The 16,544-nt window shown below is 41.6% G+C and overlaps 1 protein-coding gene across 8 annotated transcripts in view; it reads left to right on the top strand.

The window, feature by feature from the left end:
- The first annotated feature begins 838 nt into the window (after positions 1 to 838).
- CNOT11 (CCR4-NOT transcription complex subunit 11) overlaps positions 839 to 16,544 on the top strand; it is a 39,354-nt gene continuing 23,648 nt past the window's right edge. For 4 of the 8 annotated variants that reach the window (XM_075135911.1, XM_075135933.1, XM_075135915.1 and 1 more), the window contains exons 1-6: positions 839 to 1,268; positions 1,984 to 2,148; positions 6,369 to 6,521; positions 7,095 to 7,297; positions 8,061 to 8,263; positions 11,211 to 11,307. In XM_075135911.1, coding sequence (XP_074992012.1) covers positions 839 to 1,268; positions 1,984 to 2,148; positions 6,369 to 6,521; positions 7,095 to 7,297; positions 8,061 to 8,263; positions 11,211 to 11,307 — 1,251 coding nt within the window. Of the gene's footprint in view, positions 1,269 to 1,983; positions 2,149 to 6,368; positions 6,522 to 7,094; positions 7,298 to 8,060; positions 8,264 to 11,210; positions 11,308 to 11,874; positions 11,988 to 13,999; positions 14,351 to 16,544 lie in introns of those variants that run through there. The other 4 variants (XM_075135889.1, XM_075135900.1, XM_075135882.1 and 1 more) reach the window with 4 other exon arrangements.

Below are 16,544 nucleotides of genomic sequence, written 5' to 3' on the forward strand. Positions count from 1 at the left end.
CTCTCAGCATGTATCACAGAAAGCTCTTCCTCCAGGCCATGCCCTCAGCACTTCTTCAGGCAGTGCCTGACGTGCCTGTGAGTTGCTGTCCCTCAAGATGCACTTCCACAACGTAAGATGGTGAAACATCGCACGTAACAGGGATCTTCTTCCATCCCCGACTTCCAGCCACACACAACTGCAGCTCGCTGTCCTTCGGCTCTGCCGAGAACCCCATCAGCGAAGCGGACGGTTCTCCGCCGAACTGGATCGTGCCAGAAGCAGGCGAACGCTGTCCCCCAGGGCGCCCTTCAGGCGGGGCGGAGGTAGGCGGCGAGGCGGTGAACACCCCCCGAGGCAAGGCAGGGTGCCAGGCCGCGGACGGAAGCGCAGCCTTGGAGTCTCTCTCTTTCCTGTCACTCTCAGGGCCGAGATCCCCGCCCTGCTGCCAGCGCCCCCGCCATACCGGGGGACAGGGGTCGGGGCGGCGGGCCCGCCCCCGCCGCGCGCCGCCGGGCTCCCCCTGCCGGCCCCAACGGCCGCCGCGCCCCCGCCCGGCCCAACGGGAGTGGGCGGAGCCGCGCGGCGGCAGCCGATCGTCCGCGCCCGCCCCGCCCCCGCCGGGTGGCTCGGGCCAATCCCGATTCGCGAGGCGGGGGCGTGGGCCGGACCGCAGCTCCCCGCCGCGCGGCCAATCGCGTGCGCGCCTCCTCGTCGCCCCGGCACCGAGCCGGAACGCCCCGTCGGCCCCGTCGCCTTACGGCTGCGCCGTAAAGCGGAGCCGGCGCGACAGGGCGCGCGCGGCGTTACGGCAGCGGGGAGCGGTGGGGCCGGGCCGGGCCGGAGCGGGCGGGGGCGGATGCCCGGGGGCGGGGGGAGCCCGGCGCCCGGCACTCAGGTGGGAGCGGAGGCGGGCGAGTCGGGGGGAGCGGCGGGCGGCGGCGGGCCGGCGGGCGGCAGGATGAGCCTGTCGCCGAAGGAGCTGTCGAGCCTGCTGAGCATCGTGTCGGAGGAGGCGGGCGGCAGCACCTTCGAGGGCCTCTCCAGCGCCTTCCACCACTACTTCGGCAAGGCCGAGCACTTCCGCCTGGGCTCCGTCCTCGTCCTCCTGCTGCAGCAGCCCGACCTGCTGCCCAGCCCCGCGCAGCGCCTCACCGCCCTCTACCTCCTCTGGGAGATGTACCGCACCGAGCCCCTCGCCGCCAACCCCTTCGCCGCCGTCTTCGCCCACCTCCTCAACCCCGCGCCCGAGCGGGGCGGCGACGAGGCGGAGCGCACGCCGCTCTCAGGTGCGTCCCGCCGCCGGGCTCGGGGAGACGGGACGCGGGCGGAGGAGCTCTCCCGGCGGGGGAGGACCTGGCGGAGACGCCGCTCATCGCTGCCCGGTCTCGGCTTCCCGCCGGTGGCGGGAAAAGCGGTGGGAGTTTTTCATGGCAAGCCTCTCTAGGCTCGATGTCCTAGATAGGCCGCTTGGTTGGACCGTAACGCGGGATTCTTGGGAGAAAGCCGTTACAAGAACGTGGAGGTAATAGCAGGCTTTTGACAGCTTTAAAGCTGTGAAACAAACCTCTTACAGAAGTACGTGAGTGAAACACTTTTTCCCATTTCAGTAAATGCAGGCACGACGGCGATGGGTAAATCAGTTTCTAAAAGAATTACTTTTATAACTTACAGTATGAATTGCAATGTCTGGTCATATTTGATAGCTCACTAGTTGTCTAAATTAGAAAACATGTAAAGAAACTATTATGACAGACTTGGCATCAGATGTTGCATGTTGAGATGCATGATACTGATCAGTATAACGTTGTATTTTAGATCACCTTAGCAGCTGAGTCAACAACAGTTTTGTATGTATTCCTGAAGACTCTTCAGTTGCACTGATTTTGCCATAAATAACACAGTAGTTTGCATTTCATTTTTGCTTGTTCTACATGACGAGTATGGAAAGTATTAATGCTACTGCCTTAAAATCAGGGTTTGTTTTTCATTGTGTCTCCACAGGCTTCTTACCTCCCATAACTCCTCCAGAAAAATTCTTTCTTTCTCAGCTGATGTTGGCCCCCCCTAGAGAACTGTTCAAGAAGACTCCTCGGCAAATTGCTTCAATGGATGTGGGGAACATGGCCCAGTCAGTGGATATAAGTGGGCTTCAGCTGGCATTAGCAGGTAAGAAAGACTTGTGGCTGTAGTTCAATTACAAATCGAAATGCTAATTGTAGTCTGGCTATGAGTTACCTGAGAAACACCCTTGTCTGTCCTAAATATGAAAACGGTTGAACTATGGTTTAGGGTCTTCAAGCCCACATTCAAGCACATAGAGAAACTTCAAGCAGAGGTTACGCCTTAACTGTTTTGTCCTACTTAACAAGCAGCTTTTTAAGCATACATGTCACTGCCTTAAACATGAGAACATCTTGCAAGTATAGGAAGATTTTCATCGGAAGCGGTGTGGTTTTGGGGTGATTTTTTTTTTGGTGTATTTTTATCCCTTTTCACTCTTTGCAGTATTTCTAGTATGAGAGAATGTAGCATCACTGTCATGCTGTCACATACCAGTGCTTCAGCTGCACCTGGCAAATTGGCTATTACAATTATATCTTCAGTTTTACAAAATAAAGTCAGGTCTTACAGCTTAACTCAAAAGTGGGAAGGTGGTCTACTTTTACTGAACTAAAAAGAAAAGCAATGTGATGCTTATCCTTTGACAGGAGAAAAGGAGCAGGAACATGATTGTTCTGATTACGTTGACTGATGAGTTACATCTGGAGCTAATCTGAAATAGAAAATATTGTTGGGAACAAGGAGCCAGTTTGGACAGCAAAAAATAGTGGTTTTTTCCTAGGTACGTGCAAATGGACCTGCTTGCTTGAAAACTGACCATCCCACTTCTATATCTGTACAATGTGGTTTACTGCTCTGAGGTCAGGCACTTAACTAGGCTTTCTCCGTCCTGCAGTTGTATCTTGGTATCGTCATGTTTTCTGTAGAATCTGACATGGACTTGTTATGCTGTGGTATACTGTCCCTTGTTTGCAGTGTACAAACGTCCTCCGGTGTCCTCCTCGGCTACTATTTCCAGACTGTGGGATCTTTTGAAAATGCAAATTGAATTACCCTAACATACTGCCGCAGGGGAGACAAATCCTTCTGGTTCTTGTTCTGTTCATCCTGACTGTGTTTTCCAGAATACTTTAGTGAATTTAGATTTTGTGAAACTTCAGGTAACTTGTGATTTTTAGCATAAGGCATATGTGATGCCTTAAAGAAGCCTGGAGTTTTTTCATTTGTTTTTATTTGTTTTCCCCTTGGTACTGTTTGCCTTCTGAACAGTTTGTTCTCATTAAAAATGAAACACGTAGAGAACCTCAAAACTGTAGTTGTATGGATGGGTACTCTAGGCCATGCATTTTAATTTGTCCTTTTTTAAAGTAGAAGACACTGATGGTTTAAAGTACAGTACAAAGTCATTAATGGGACTTTGCAAATTAAGCCCTTTAAGATGTGCTTGTGTCATTATTTACATAATGCAGTAAACATGCATAATTAATTGCTTACAAACAGTTGTAGGAGTTATGTAACAAAACAAGCTGCAGCTGAAAAAGCTTCACGCTGTCTTTCTCAGGCTTCTTCTTGTAACTCCCTAGAATAAATCTCTGCTTTCTATTCACTTTCTTAAAAGAGAAATCCTTTGCTCATTTTAATATTGGGATGCTTCTTGGCTGTCTATTTGTCGTGTTTCAGAAGGTCTGCGCGTGTTTCAGAAGCCTTCAGTATGTTTCTCCTAATGATTCAATATGCAGGATGAAGCTGTGCTGCTGACAGTGCATAAATACTTGTATTACGTGACAGCTGTAAGACTTGGTGGCCCTTCAAAACTGTGGTCCCTGAGACGAATTCAGGGCTATTTAGAGCAGGATGATTTTGACTTGCTTTAGAATATACCTGCAAAATCAACTTAAATAATTTAGAAGCATTAATTTTTTTTTCAGTCAGTGTATCTATCCTAATCCTTTTTTTTGTAAAGGGAGGAAGAAATACTTGGCTTGTCTTCTGAACTTGAGCTCATTGTGACAATTCACTTGCAGCTGTATGGTGGGTTTTCTAATTTTGATTTTTCTTTTTTGTTTGTTTTTAGTGTTTCCTCCCCCCCAAAAAAGTAGAATGTTGGAATAGAGCATCTTGGGAATGAGTATTAAAACTTGCTTTGTTCTCTTCTCCTTTGGTCTACAGAATGTTCATTCAAGCCTTGGTCTCTCCCTATAATTTGATTTGGTTGATCTGGTGTGTTACCGTATCAAAAATGTCACTTTCTCCTAGTTGCAGGGATGAGTCTTCTGCCAAAGTGCTCATAACTGTTTGTCTGCTAATCCTTATTTGATCTAAGAGTAATTGACCTGTATTAAAGTTAAGTTCGTAATACATTGTAGAGCTTTCCTTTAAGAATCAAAGAAAGTTTCTTTTTACCTGTAAAAAGAAAAAAACAGCTCCATAAGGGAACCTAAGCGATTGTTTCCAGATTATTTTTTTTTTAATTTAAACATCTTAAGTTCAAGATGCTATATTCTTTCCTGTTACAGCACCGTGTTCTAATTCCTGCTTCTGCTTACCTGAAACTGTTGATCCAGCCCTAATTCTTGAAGAAGTCAGGGTGAGCTTTTGAGTTTCAATGCATTGTAACTAAGGGCTCGTGGAGGCTTCTAAAATCAGTGAATTGAAGGAATGCATCTTAAACTTTTATATTTCTAATTAAGCATCATTAATCATTTGAGATTATGAGGATACAAACAAATCAGTGACTTACTTTTACTGACTGATGGATTTAAGTTCTAGATTATAAATGAAAAGACTGAAAAAAGACGCCCAGTATTTTCTTCCTACCTCCCCCTCCCAACAGAACTTCATTTGTTAAATCAACCCTTCTGTTCAGTGGCTAAATGAAAGTACACACAAGCTGGACTTTGAAATAGTTTATAAAGTAGAAGACGTGTTTTATAAACCAGCTCATTTGGACTTTGACTTTAAAATTGTTTTTTTGAAAATAACTGAAAAGTATGCTAGTTGTTGTCTTTAACAGAAAAACATACCCTGCCGTGCTGCTTCAGTGAGCATATATGCAAATGTTTGCATGATCTGAAATAATTGGATAAAGTAGGACAGAAAGCCAAAAAAGAAATTAGCAATGGTTTGTGCTTTGTTTCGGTGAGCCTTTTGTCACTCATAGTTTCAGCGTCTCTCGTGGATTTGGTTGGAGTCATATGAAATAGTTCGTATGCATGGGAAGCTGGGAAGGGTCAACGTAGTTGCACAAAAAGAAACAAGCACAGTTTGCTTAGAAGTGATAGGGACAGTACACTAAATCTGACAGCGCTACACCTAATTAGTCAGAAAAAGAAGTGGTGTTTAGTTTCACATGGAACTTTTTCAAGGGATTCTTTGTGTGGTACCAACAATTTTGGACTTCAGATTACTTAAGGCTTAATCTGCTGCTTAATGCCCTGTGTGGAGGCAGGGAGGAGTGTATAGGTGGTGTTCTGGTGGGTTTTTTTCTGGTTTTTGTCTGCTGGGGTTTGTGTTGGGTTTTTTTGCCAAGACAATGGAAAACATGATCTCTCAAAATAATACAGAGAATATAGAAGATCAGCCATTAAGTCTTCAGATAGAGAACAGTGACAGATTGTGACAGAAAACACCTAAAAATCTGACAATGCGATTATTGAGCCCCATAGTCTTCCAGTCTTCAGCTGTAGATACTAAATTTAACATTATTTTTATGTAACTTGTTTATCTTCTGTAATTTGGTCTTTAAAGGGACACTTTCAGCTCCTCTCAGGTTTGCTTTAATGACGATGTATGTAGAATCACATAAGAATTAAACTCCATCTTTTTCCACACAAGCTTGACAGCGAATGCAGAAGTAGCTTATGCAATGCCACTGAAATGTGATGGATAAATTTGAATAGCTGACTTCAGGTCTAGTAGGAGCATTATAGTTGTGGAGCTTGTAGATGTATCTGTGTAGATTTTTCGCTTCCCTGCTTTGAGAAGAAGCGATTGCAAAACTAGATATAGCATGTGAACTCTTTCAGGAGTACCATGTGAACATACTAATGAAGACTACATCAGTTACTTACCTTTTCAAAAGCCAAGACTACGTTTCAGATTCATTTCTATTTTTTCTTTATCCTTGCTGCATACCTCTGTCCCTCGCCTGTCAGCTGGCACTCTGAGTACTAGCTGCCTGACAAAGTACTAAATTTCATGTTGATGTTACCTGTTTTTTTTAAGCTAGTTCTTCTCTAAAGCTGCTTGTTTCTCACTACTTTTAGTATTCCAGGCATCTGTCCTTCAATTTTATGCTTTAATATTATGGACTGGCCTTCTTTCAGAACGTCAGTCCGAGTTGCCAACGCAGAGCAAGGCCAGCTTCCCCAGCATTCTCAGCGATCCTGACCCAGATTCTTCCAACTCCGGTTTTGACAGCTCCGTTGCCTCCCAGATCACGGAAGCCTTAGTGAGTGGACCAAAACCTCCTATAGAAAGTATGTGCATTTTCACATCTTTGTTTCTGTAACTCATGAGGTGCTATGTTGTACTTCTCGAGATGAAATGTAATATAGTTCAGAAATATTTTCAAGGTATGAAATGCGAATGAAGATGAATGAAACAGTGCAAAACTGTGTCAGGCTGTCTCCAGATCAGGGTCCACGGTGTTCACGTTTCCAGACTTTTAAAAATCTGGAGCCTGTCTTCAAGCTGTTACCTGTGTCATCTGTTGGCTAAAAGACTGGGTCTGATGGCCCTCAGATCTCAGTCCCCTACACTAAGATCTGCGTTGACTGCTAACACCTTCCAAGGAAGCAGTTACTGTGGAAGGAAGAAAGACCATAGAATCAGTAACTTGCTGATCTGAATCAAGAGGAAAAACAGGCTAATGTAACAGCATCACTAAAAATCAGAAATAACTGTTTTTGTGGGAGGCAAATAAGATTGTAATGCTGTTCACAGTGTTATAATAGCTTAAAGAAATGAGGGCTTTGGAGGTCTTCTTTTTGTACTGATGTAAAACTGAATACCTGAAGCTTAAAAAACGTTTCACGTTGTTGCCATTTTAGGTCACTTTCGACCAGAGTTTATTCGACCGCCACCTCCACTCCATATATGTGAGGATGAATTGGCATGGTTAAATCCAATAGAGCCAGATCACACAATTCAGTGGGATAAGTCAATGTGTGTTAAGAACAGCACTGGAGTTGAGATAAAAAGAATCATGGCAAAAGCTTTTAAAAGTCCCTTGACTTCCCCACAGCAAACACAGGTAAGTATCATGCACTCTTCTGTCTAAAATGATTTTCTAACAAGCTGTCTATTAATTCATGTATTTTAGAAAACTTGGATCATTTTAATTGATCTGTGTTTGGATTCAGGAAACTCCAAGGACTTTAAACTGTAAAAACGCAAGAGTTTTGACTTGGGTTTGTATGAATAAGGAAGAAATCTTTAAATTTCATAGCATTGACTGGACATAGTTACAGTTCATCAATAAGTGGCACCAATATTTTTCTGCATGAAAAAATTTTCTTATAACAAAGTTGTTCGTGCTTCTGTGGAAGCTTTTGATAAGTATTTCAGAAATGCCAACACCAATTGTTTTTTTCCCCTCAATTTGATAGTATTGCCCCTGATTTCAGTGTGCTTTTTTGATAATCATTATGCTATCACTATAAAATATCCTTTATTTGCAGAACTTTTTCTGACAATTTTCTGACAACAATGAACTCGAAGTTGAGGTTTCTTTCTGCTGGACAGGAAACTAATGAAGGCTGAAACTTTTCATGTCTTTTCCTCCCTTCCTTGCCACACACTGATGAGAGTCTACTAAATGCCTTATTAAAGGTTTTATGGGCACAGTTGCCTTTACGTAAAAATGTTAAAGTATACCTCCAGTGTCTTTCAATAGAGGTGCCTAAATTTAAAGGGTTATCATTCTCCTGTAGCTTAGATGTATTATAGCAGTTTCTTCAAGCAGTAATGTGAATAGTTAAGAAAAAAAAAAGTCGTGTTTTTTTTTTTCTTTACAGCTCCTTGGAGAACTGGAAAAGGACCCCAAGCTTGTTTACCATATTGGTCTCACTCCTGCCAAATTGCCAGACCTGGTTGAAAACAATCCTTTAGTAGCTATAGAAATGTTGCTGAAACTGATGCAGTCTAGTCAGATAACAGAGTATTTTTCTGTCTTGGTCAACATGGACATGTCCTTACATTCAATGGAAGTTGTAAATCGGTGAGTACTATCTCAAATCTAAGAAGGTTTCCTTAAGTATGTAAGATAAATAACTGAACAGTTTATTAAGTGATTGTGAGGCTGGCCACAGGGCTGTATTTGGATGCATTCCAAAGACTACCAAAAGTAACAGGAATTGAATAAATGACTAGTCAGATTACAGTGAAGGAAAAGAATATTGAACTATCATTCCCTTTTCAGTTTCTCTATGCTGTTTGGGTTGTTTTGTTTTTTTAATACTCTTTTTTTAATAATAAGCCTTAGTGTGCTCTTGATTAATCCTGCAGAGGAAAAGAGTGCTGTGTATTTGTTGCTTTCTACGACTACTGGACTGTCTAAGTCTGTTTCTTTCATAAAGGCTTTACTTGCTTTTTGTGTAGTTCCTTATTGGTGGTGCCTGTAGTTAAAGAAAAAAACTCTTATTTTAGTCCAGACTAAGTTTGTAAAGTTAGCTGTGGGTTGGTAATAAAGAATTGAACTTCTCGAACATCTTCAGTGCTAAGTTCAGAGAATACTGCCAATTTTTAAGTTCCTTTTTACAGCAGTGCTATTTTAAAATATTACTGTAATGTTAACAGCTTCCTATTAGCAGTAGCAAAACTGCAACTTAACAGGAAAAAACCCCACAATTTCCCAGCAGAAAGATGTGATGGTGGAGGCATATATACTACATTTTAATTATTTATAATTCTATATAATAATTAAATAATTTAAATACTATAATTTTGTACTAACTGCTTATAATTTTATATTAATTATTTATAACATACCATATTTTACCACATTAGGTATGGTAAAAAGCACATTTCTTGCACAGGTGCTATGCTAGTTAATCTTTCAGTCCCTGCTCCAAAAATGGAGAGACTTATTCAAAGTAAACACTGTGTTACTCTTTAATATTAGCAAAGTGTTTCTACTTTGAAATGAATGGGGGAACACATATTGTGTTGTGGATAACTTCAACTGGAGTTGATAATTACTAGAAAACTTTATCAAACTGTTTGATATGTTCAGGTCAAAACAGTATTTAAAATTATTATCACTTAAGGGAGTCTGTCACTGCAATCTATAGTATGCCTAAAGTTTTATTCAGACATCAGGATCCTGGTTAATACATAAATTTCACTAGCAAGTACATGTCCGATATCCTAGGAAGCTGCAAGTTTAGTTACTGACTTGCAAAATGACCAGTTACTGGATGTGTATGGTTTTGTCACTGTAGTGGCTGTCACTCCCTCTAATGGGTCACAATCCAGTTCTTCCTCATGAAGAATTCATGTTCTTGTCTCATATCTTAAAAATTAGCCTCATCTCTAGCTTGTCTTCTATCAACTGAGGTAGCAGTTGTGTTTTATTAGGACATCTGGAAATGTTAATTTTGAGGTATGCTTGTGTGGAAGATGTAAGACTACAATGGGACAAAGGGCAGTTATTGTGAGAATCCTCCACAAAAAATTAACGCCACACAGCTAATCTGCTTAAATGCAACTTGCGTTCTTGATGCAACTTAAGTGAATAAAAGGTGGGATTGTTAAATAGCCATCCTGCTTTATGTTCATGCCTTGTCTTCATTGGGAATAACTTCTGCATGTAGGTACAATCCATTTTCTTAACAGAATGCTAGCCCCTTCAATGGGAAAACTTCTCAGAAGCTAATCCCCACAAACTGCAAAAGTACATCTCTCCCACTTACCTTCTTCCATTTCTTGGCAATTACTGAATGTGAACTACCAAATCAGCCTTGTTCAGCAGTCTCTTTGCAGCAGAGTTGAATTGCACCTTAAATATCATTTGAGGAAAGAAACATTCCTGAAATAAATCCCTCCCTACTGGTGCAGACTGACAGCAGTTAGTTCTCTGAAGTTGGGCTAATGATCACAACGTGGAGAAATAGTGGTAAGAAAAGAGCTTTTATTCCTGTCCAGGATAGCTACGCCACGAGTCAGGCATGCTGGTTCTCCCACAGCGTAACTACCATAGGAACAACTTTTCTCAAATTGCAAAATGACTGTCAGTGCAAACAGGGAGACACTGATATTTAAGTGAAATAAGACAAAACCTTGAAACTGAAATGTCTAAAGCATGCACTGTTTTCCCTTTCCCCCCACCTTTCACTACTTGAATTAGGACTGTGATTAGCGTTACTTTGGTCAAATTCTGTTGTAACTTTATGGCAGTTCTACATGTAGTGCATGTTATCTTAAGAGAGCGGTATAGCTTTTTCAGTTAAACAGTAGCAGCTCAAATACTTTAGTAGTCAGTATTGTTTAACCACAAATAGGTATGCTTTGCTGTTAACCCTTAAAAATACACTAATATCATTCTTTGATGCAATAGTTCTCCAATTCTTCTGTAGTAAGAAGCTTCTGAGATTATCGTGCATCATTAATCTCTAGTTAACATTTTCATCTAGTCATGGTCTCTTTTATTTGAGCTGTTCAGTTTCAGTTCCTAGGACTAAAATTTGGATATGAAGGAACTAAGGAAACTGATGTTTTGCCGTAACAAAGGAGTTATTCTGATTGTATGCTTAAGGAAGAAGTTCAGACTCAGTACCTGAAATTCAAATATGAATAAGCAAAATTGTATTGCAGTGCTTATTGCAGAAGAATCTTGGTACTCGGACAGCTTGGGGGCTTCATCGTAAATTGGAAACTAGTATCATTGACTCATTTGTGTAATATATAGCAAATGTTTGTAGGTGTGTCAAATATACTAGAAAACAATCTAACTCACCTTCTGTACTGTGTCAGAATTAAAAAAAAGTTTTGGACTCTTAATGAAGAAATTTAAATTATTAGAAATATGTCTGTGGAAGCTGTCAGAAATCAGCTCTGTATGACATGACTGGGAATAAACTAATATCACAGGTCTAACTCATTTGTCTTGCAATGGAATCACTACATTTATGGCTTCATAAACCACTGGGTATTCTTAATTTGAACAGGCTTACTACTGCAGTTGATCTCCCGCCTGAATTTATTCATCTTTATATCTCCAATTGTATCTCCACCTGTGAACAGATTAAAGACAAATATATGCAGGTGAGTACTTTAGTAAATTGGTTAGGAAAAAGGGTCCCATATATTGCTCTGTGTAGTATGTGCTGAGATTTTATAAGACTGATAGCATTAAGTTATTCTGTCTTACTGCTTCTTTATTTCGAAGACACATCTTTTTTTCCTAGCACACTATGCAGTTCTTTATAGTGTTCAACAGATGTTTCTTCACCTTTTTACAAGACTTCACAAGTAACTACTGTTCCCTGTTTTTCTGTAGATATAATACACTTGTCCCTGGCAAAACTGCAGTTGTATGTGACTCAGGTCCTTACATGCAAAAGATGTATCTGTCACTTAGTGTGCCTTTTGTTCACCCTAATACCCCCAGTATTAAGTTGTTTGCCTGCTGCTTAGTTTTAAGCTTCAAGTTTCTTTTTGGTACAATTGTGCCCACCACTTCCACACCTTTGAGGTGATGTTACAAAACTCATGTGGAAGTCTTGCCCTTCAGTCATGGCTATTACTGACCTACAACAGCTTGCAGATCTCCTGAAAGACCTAAAAACTTTGTTTTCTGTCTTCCTAACACTATACTCTCCGCTTCCCAAGCCAGTCATACTTCCTCAGTACCAGCATGCAAGTTGTAGCCACTTCAAGGATCTTTACGTCCTCGGGAGGTTTCCACACCTTTGGCACACAAGGTTGCTGACATGCTGTGCGAGGTACTTCCTTCTATCCTAGCCTGATCTGTTGGTTTCACCAAGTGCCCAGTAGAACTTGTTTTCTTGGATACGTCATTGGTGAAAAACGGTTCCATGTTCAGTTTACCCAAGGCTTTGTGAATCTCTACCAAGTCCTGCCTCAGCTTTTTCCTCTCAATACTAAAGGACTGCATCCTCTTTAGTTTCTTGCAACAAGGCAGCTGTTCCTTTCCCTTAAGCTTTCTTGGTGTCCTTCTCTAGTGCCTTCTCTAGCTCTACTATATCCTTAAGTTGCAGAGACGAAAATTGCGTGCAGTACACAGGATATGGGTACAATGTGGTTTTAGATGGCAGCAAAAACCCCTCTGTCTTGTTCTCGGTACCCTTCCAGATGATGACTAACTTGTTATCTTTGGCTGCTTTGGGACTCTGCTTTGGGACTCTGCCAGATACACGTGGGTAGCTTGATCTGTGACCTGCAGAGTAGCTGTGCCTATTACATTTGGTAGGAGAATAGGAAAATAGCAGCAGACCTGGGCTGCAGCTGAGAATATGCCCACAGAGTGGGACGCTGTGCTCAAAGGGGCTGCTGAGAGCATATAGCAACTGTGTTTCAGGCACATGGGACAAAAAAGAACAGAGGGTCAAGGAACACATACTGATCACCAAGTAGCGTGCGAAGCTTGTGAGATCTAAATTTGTTAATACTGTGTGTGAGGCCTCGCAGGAACTGAGACACAAGATGTTTTGTTTGAAAAGTACAGTTCAAAACCACTCCTGTCGGAAGTGAAAGAGGCACGATCCTCAGATTGGGAGTCAGCCAGCATCTTGCGTTTGTACTTTTGTTCTGAGTTTCATGTTCCTCAGTTATTACTCTTGTAACTTAATTTGCATTGCAGAGAAAACATGTGATGCCTTTTGATTGCAGTGAAGGAAATAACTCGTTCAGTTTCTGAATCCTTTTGGTATAGGTAGCAAATTTTGCAGTAGTAAGCTCAGTTCCTGTAAAAAATAGTTGGTAGTTTATTTTCAGTGTCAAATAATCTAAAATACTTTGGACACTTAATATATCAAGTCCCCTCAGTTCTGTCTGATAAGCATCGTTCATATATGTTGTTGTTTATAGAGAAAGGTTTGGGTTCAACTCTTTCTCACAATGTGAACTATGAGACCACTTTAATGATAAAGTAAGATCTGCTTTTGTCATTGAGGAAAAATGTACTCTGTATAAAGCAGATGGTTAGTGACTAGATCTGTGTGTGCCAAATTTTAGGTGCCGGTTCCTAGGTCTCCACTTCCCAACTCCCAGCGTGCTCTACAAGCTGTTACCTAAGCAGCCCTTAGGAAGGAGAAACACTTCTGAGATCCCATCTTTTCTCCGGAGCAGGTGGCAAATCACAGCTCACAGCCATGGGCTCTGAAGTGTCTTCTTGGATGAGGTGTCCCTGCTACTGTCTTTCCTCCTAAGACAGAGTGAGAGGGTCGTGCTAATTCAGTGATAGAGCACCTCCCACAAAGCAAGTTTGGGATCAGTTCTGCTGCTGTCACTTCCCAGCTGGAGTGCCTGGGGAATCATGTGGTGGCTGGGGAATTTTGAGATCTGAAGCTTGTTCATTTTTCTTCATGGTGTTATTGTAGAAAATCAGACTAAGCAAGAGGGGTGACCCTAGTGACGGCATCATCTTGGGCTATGATCCCTTCTCTCTGACTTTATTCAGAGATTACATAACAAAGAAATTAAGTACAGTGCATATGTAGATCTGATGCTTCATTCGTGCACAGGATTAATCTTCAAAGCTCCTGTATCCACAAGTAAAGTACTATAAAGCAGAGGCGTCAATTTTTTAAATACAGTAGCAGTATGGGAGGTAGAAAAGTAAGGGCCGCATGTACAAAGCTTGGGAACGAGATCACTGCTGAAGCTAAATTGCTCCTGGAACGCCTCAGTTGTACTGCTGAGGGCCAACAGTCCTTTAACTGACTTGGTTGGAAACATTTATTTGGATTATGAAACCATATCTCTTCTGTTTCAGAACCGCCTGGTACGTCTTGTTTGTGTCTTCCTTCAGTCTTTAATCAGAAACAAAATTATTAATGTACAGGACTTGTTTATAGAAGTGCAAGCATTCTGTATTGAGTTCAGTCGGATACGAGAAGCAGCTGGCCTTTTCAGATTGCTGAAGACACTAGACACTGGGGAAAATCCATCAGAGACGAAAACATCAAAATAAAACCACTGTGTCACTGGCAAAAAAAAAATAAAACTGCCAGCGTTCTATACCAATTACTTGTATATTTTAAACTTAAATCACTGGATTAATGATGTAATACACTATAAATAGCATTTTATGCATTTAAACAATAAATAATGCTTTTTTCTGATACACATGCTTGAGTTTGTGAAATGTGTTAGGCTTTACACTTATGCTGTTTTTGACTATGGGTTAAGCTCTGTATGTCATATGCATATCCTGAAGTACAGGCTCTAATTTCAGAGGGGATGATACTTGCCATTTCACAGCAAACTTAAGTATTAATCTCCCTGTCTTTGTGTCCAAAAGTCAACTTGTATCTAAGTAAGTAATTTCAGTTCCTGTCTGCCCTTTCTTTACTGTGTAAGATGTTCTGGATACAACTTCTAATGATATATACTGTATTTGATGAGTAAGGGAAAGTCTGTCTTGATGTCTAGAAAAAGCTAAAGGCTTATCTTTACATGGCAGAAATGATGTGTTGGGTGCTGTAGGCTCAGAGTTGTACTCTCTCTTTTCAAGATCACTGAATTTTCCCAGAATACTGGCCTCATTCCATCAGTAGTTGAAGTACCACACCTATTTCATCCTTGTAAGAATGTTTCACTGAGGAAAGATGGTCCCATTTCTTCCTTAAAAATCCAAGTCATGAGCCTCTTCTCACTTCAAAACTTGCATGGGCAGTTGCTCTGTGGCTACCAAAATTAAAATACCCTCTTCCTTCTAAAGCATATAGTCAGAGTACCATTCAGGTGTTAGATGCCAGGTGTTGGTGAAACTGGTGGTAGAATAGCTGCTGTTACTTAAGCCCTGAGACTGAAAAGCCCTGAGACTGAAAAGGAAAGGAACTTGAAAAGCTAGCTAGTTCTAATTTAATGCTGCTTGATAAATGAAAGCTGTTTTAAATCTGCATCTGCTGCTCAAAATTTTATGAAGTGCAAGATCATTAATGCAAAGTCAAGACTGTCTTTTAGCTTTTTCTTTCCAAGTAATTTAAGTTGCTAAATTGCTTGGAATGAAAATACCATTGATCTCTCATCTCATGCAGCATAATCTTTTGGTAAGAAGTCCTGTGAGAAGTGTTCTCCAGGGGTCAGACTTGTATAGCTTCCCAGAGTTAAGATGTATTAGGCCAACTAAAGTAGTGTTTATTTAAGGTCTGTTCCAATTCTAGACATTCTTTCTAAAACCCAAGACGTGCTGTAAGTCATTGTTAGCAGCAACAGTTAACCTAGCTTGCGCACTAAATTTGTACCTTAATGCTTTACATCTACTAAAGTTGAAGTGCAATTTGACTATCTTCTATGTATGAGTATCCCTCTTCAAAACGAAACATGGTTAAAAAACCACTTTACATCATAGATTTTAGGCTTTTGTTTGGAACTTAGTACTACAGCTTATAACAAAGTAATAGGCTCCATCAGAAAACTGATTACTACTGCTTCAAAGCATTGCAATCTACCTTATGATTTACAGAATTACTTTAAAAGAATTTAAGCCTTGCCAAAAAAAGAAGCAGGTTGCTACTGTGGTGCTATAGCAAAAGCCTAGCTGTTCTGCCTCTGCACAGTAGTTGCTTGAGTTGTACTGACATACATATATCCCCAATCCCTGCATTTGTCCTGTAACTAAAAACATTATCAATTACCAAGAAACAGTCTTACGATTTTTATCACAGGCACTTCTGTAATATATTTCTATACTTGGGAAATAGGCACAGCCCATTAATTTCAGAGCCCTGTGCATTGATGAAAACATTCAAACTTGTTACTGAATTTGCTGTATGCTTCTGCATTGTTTGCTTGTTAGGGAAGTTTCCCACATTCCCTAGTGTATTGAGTTTACAGGGCAAGGTTGTGGCAGTGGGGGGGCTGCAGAGTGGCCTCTGTGAGGAGAGGCCAGGGCTGCCCTGTGCCAGACCCAACCAAAGAAGCTGGCACAGGTGAGCCCCTCAGCCAGGCTGGTGGTACCTCTGCCACAACTCCATGTATCCCATGGAGAGGATCCACATCGAAGCAGTTCTTTAAGAACTGCAGCCCATGGGAGAGACCCCACACTGGAGCAAGGCAACAGTCTGAAGAAGGAACAGGAAAGACCAAATGTTACACACTGACCACAACCCTCCTTCCCCAGGCCCCTGCCACCACTCACAGGGAAGGGAGAGGTAGAAGAGGCAGGAGTGAAGGAGTAAAGGTGAGCCTAGGAAGACCAGGGGAAAGAAAGATGGTTTTAGTTTTGTCCTCCTTTTTCCACTATCCTACTCTCTTTTTTAAATGGCAGTAAATTAAAATCAAGTCAAGTCTGTTTTGCCTGTGATGGTAACTGT

The sequence above is a fragment of the Calonectris borealis genome, chromosome 1 (assembly GCF_964195595.1).
Source record: "Calonectris borealis chromosome 1, bCalBor7.hap1.2, whole genome shotgun sequence".
Taxonomy (NCBI): Eukaryota; Metazoa; Chordata; class Aves; order Procellariiformes; family Procellariidae; genus Calonectris; species Calonectris borealis.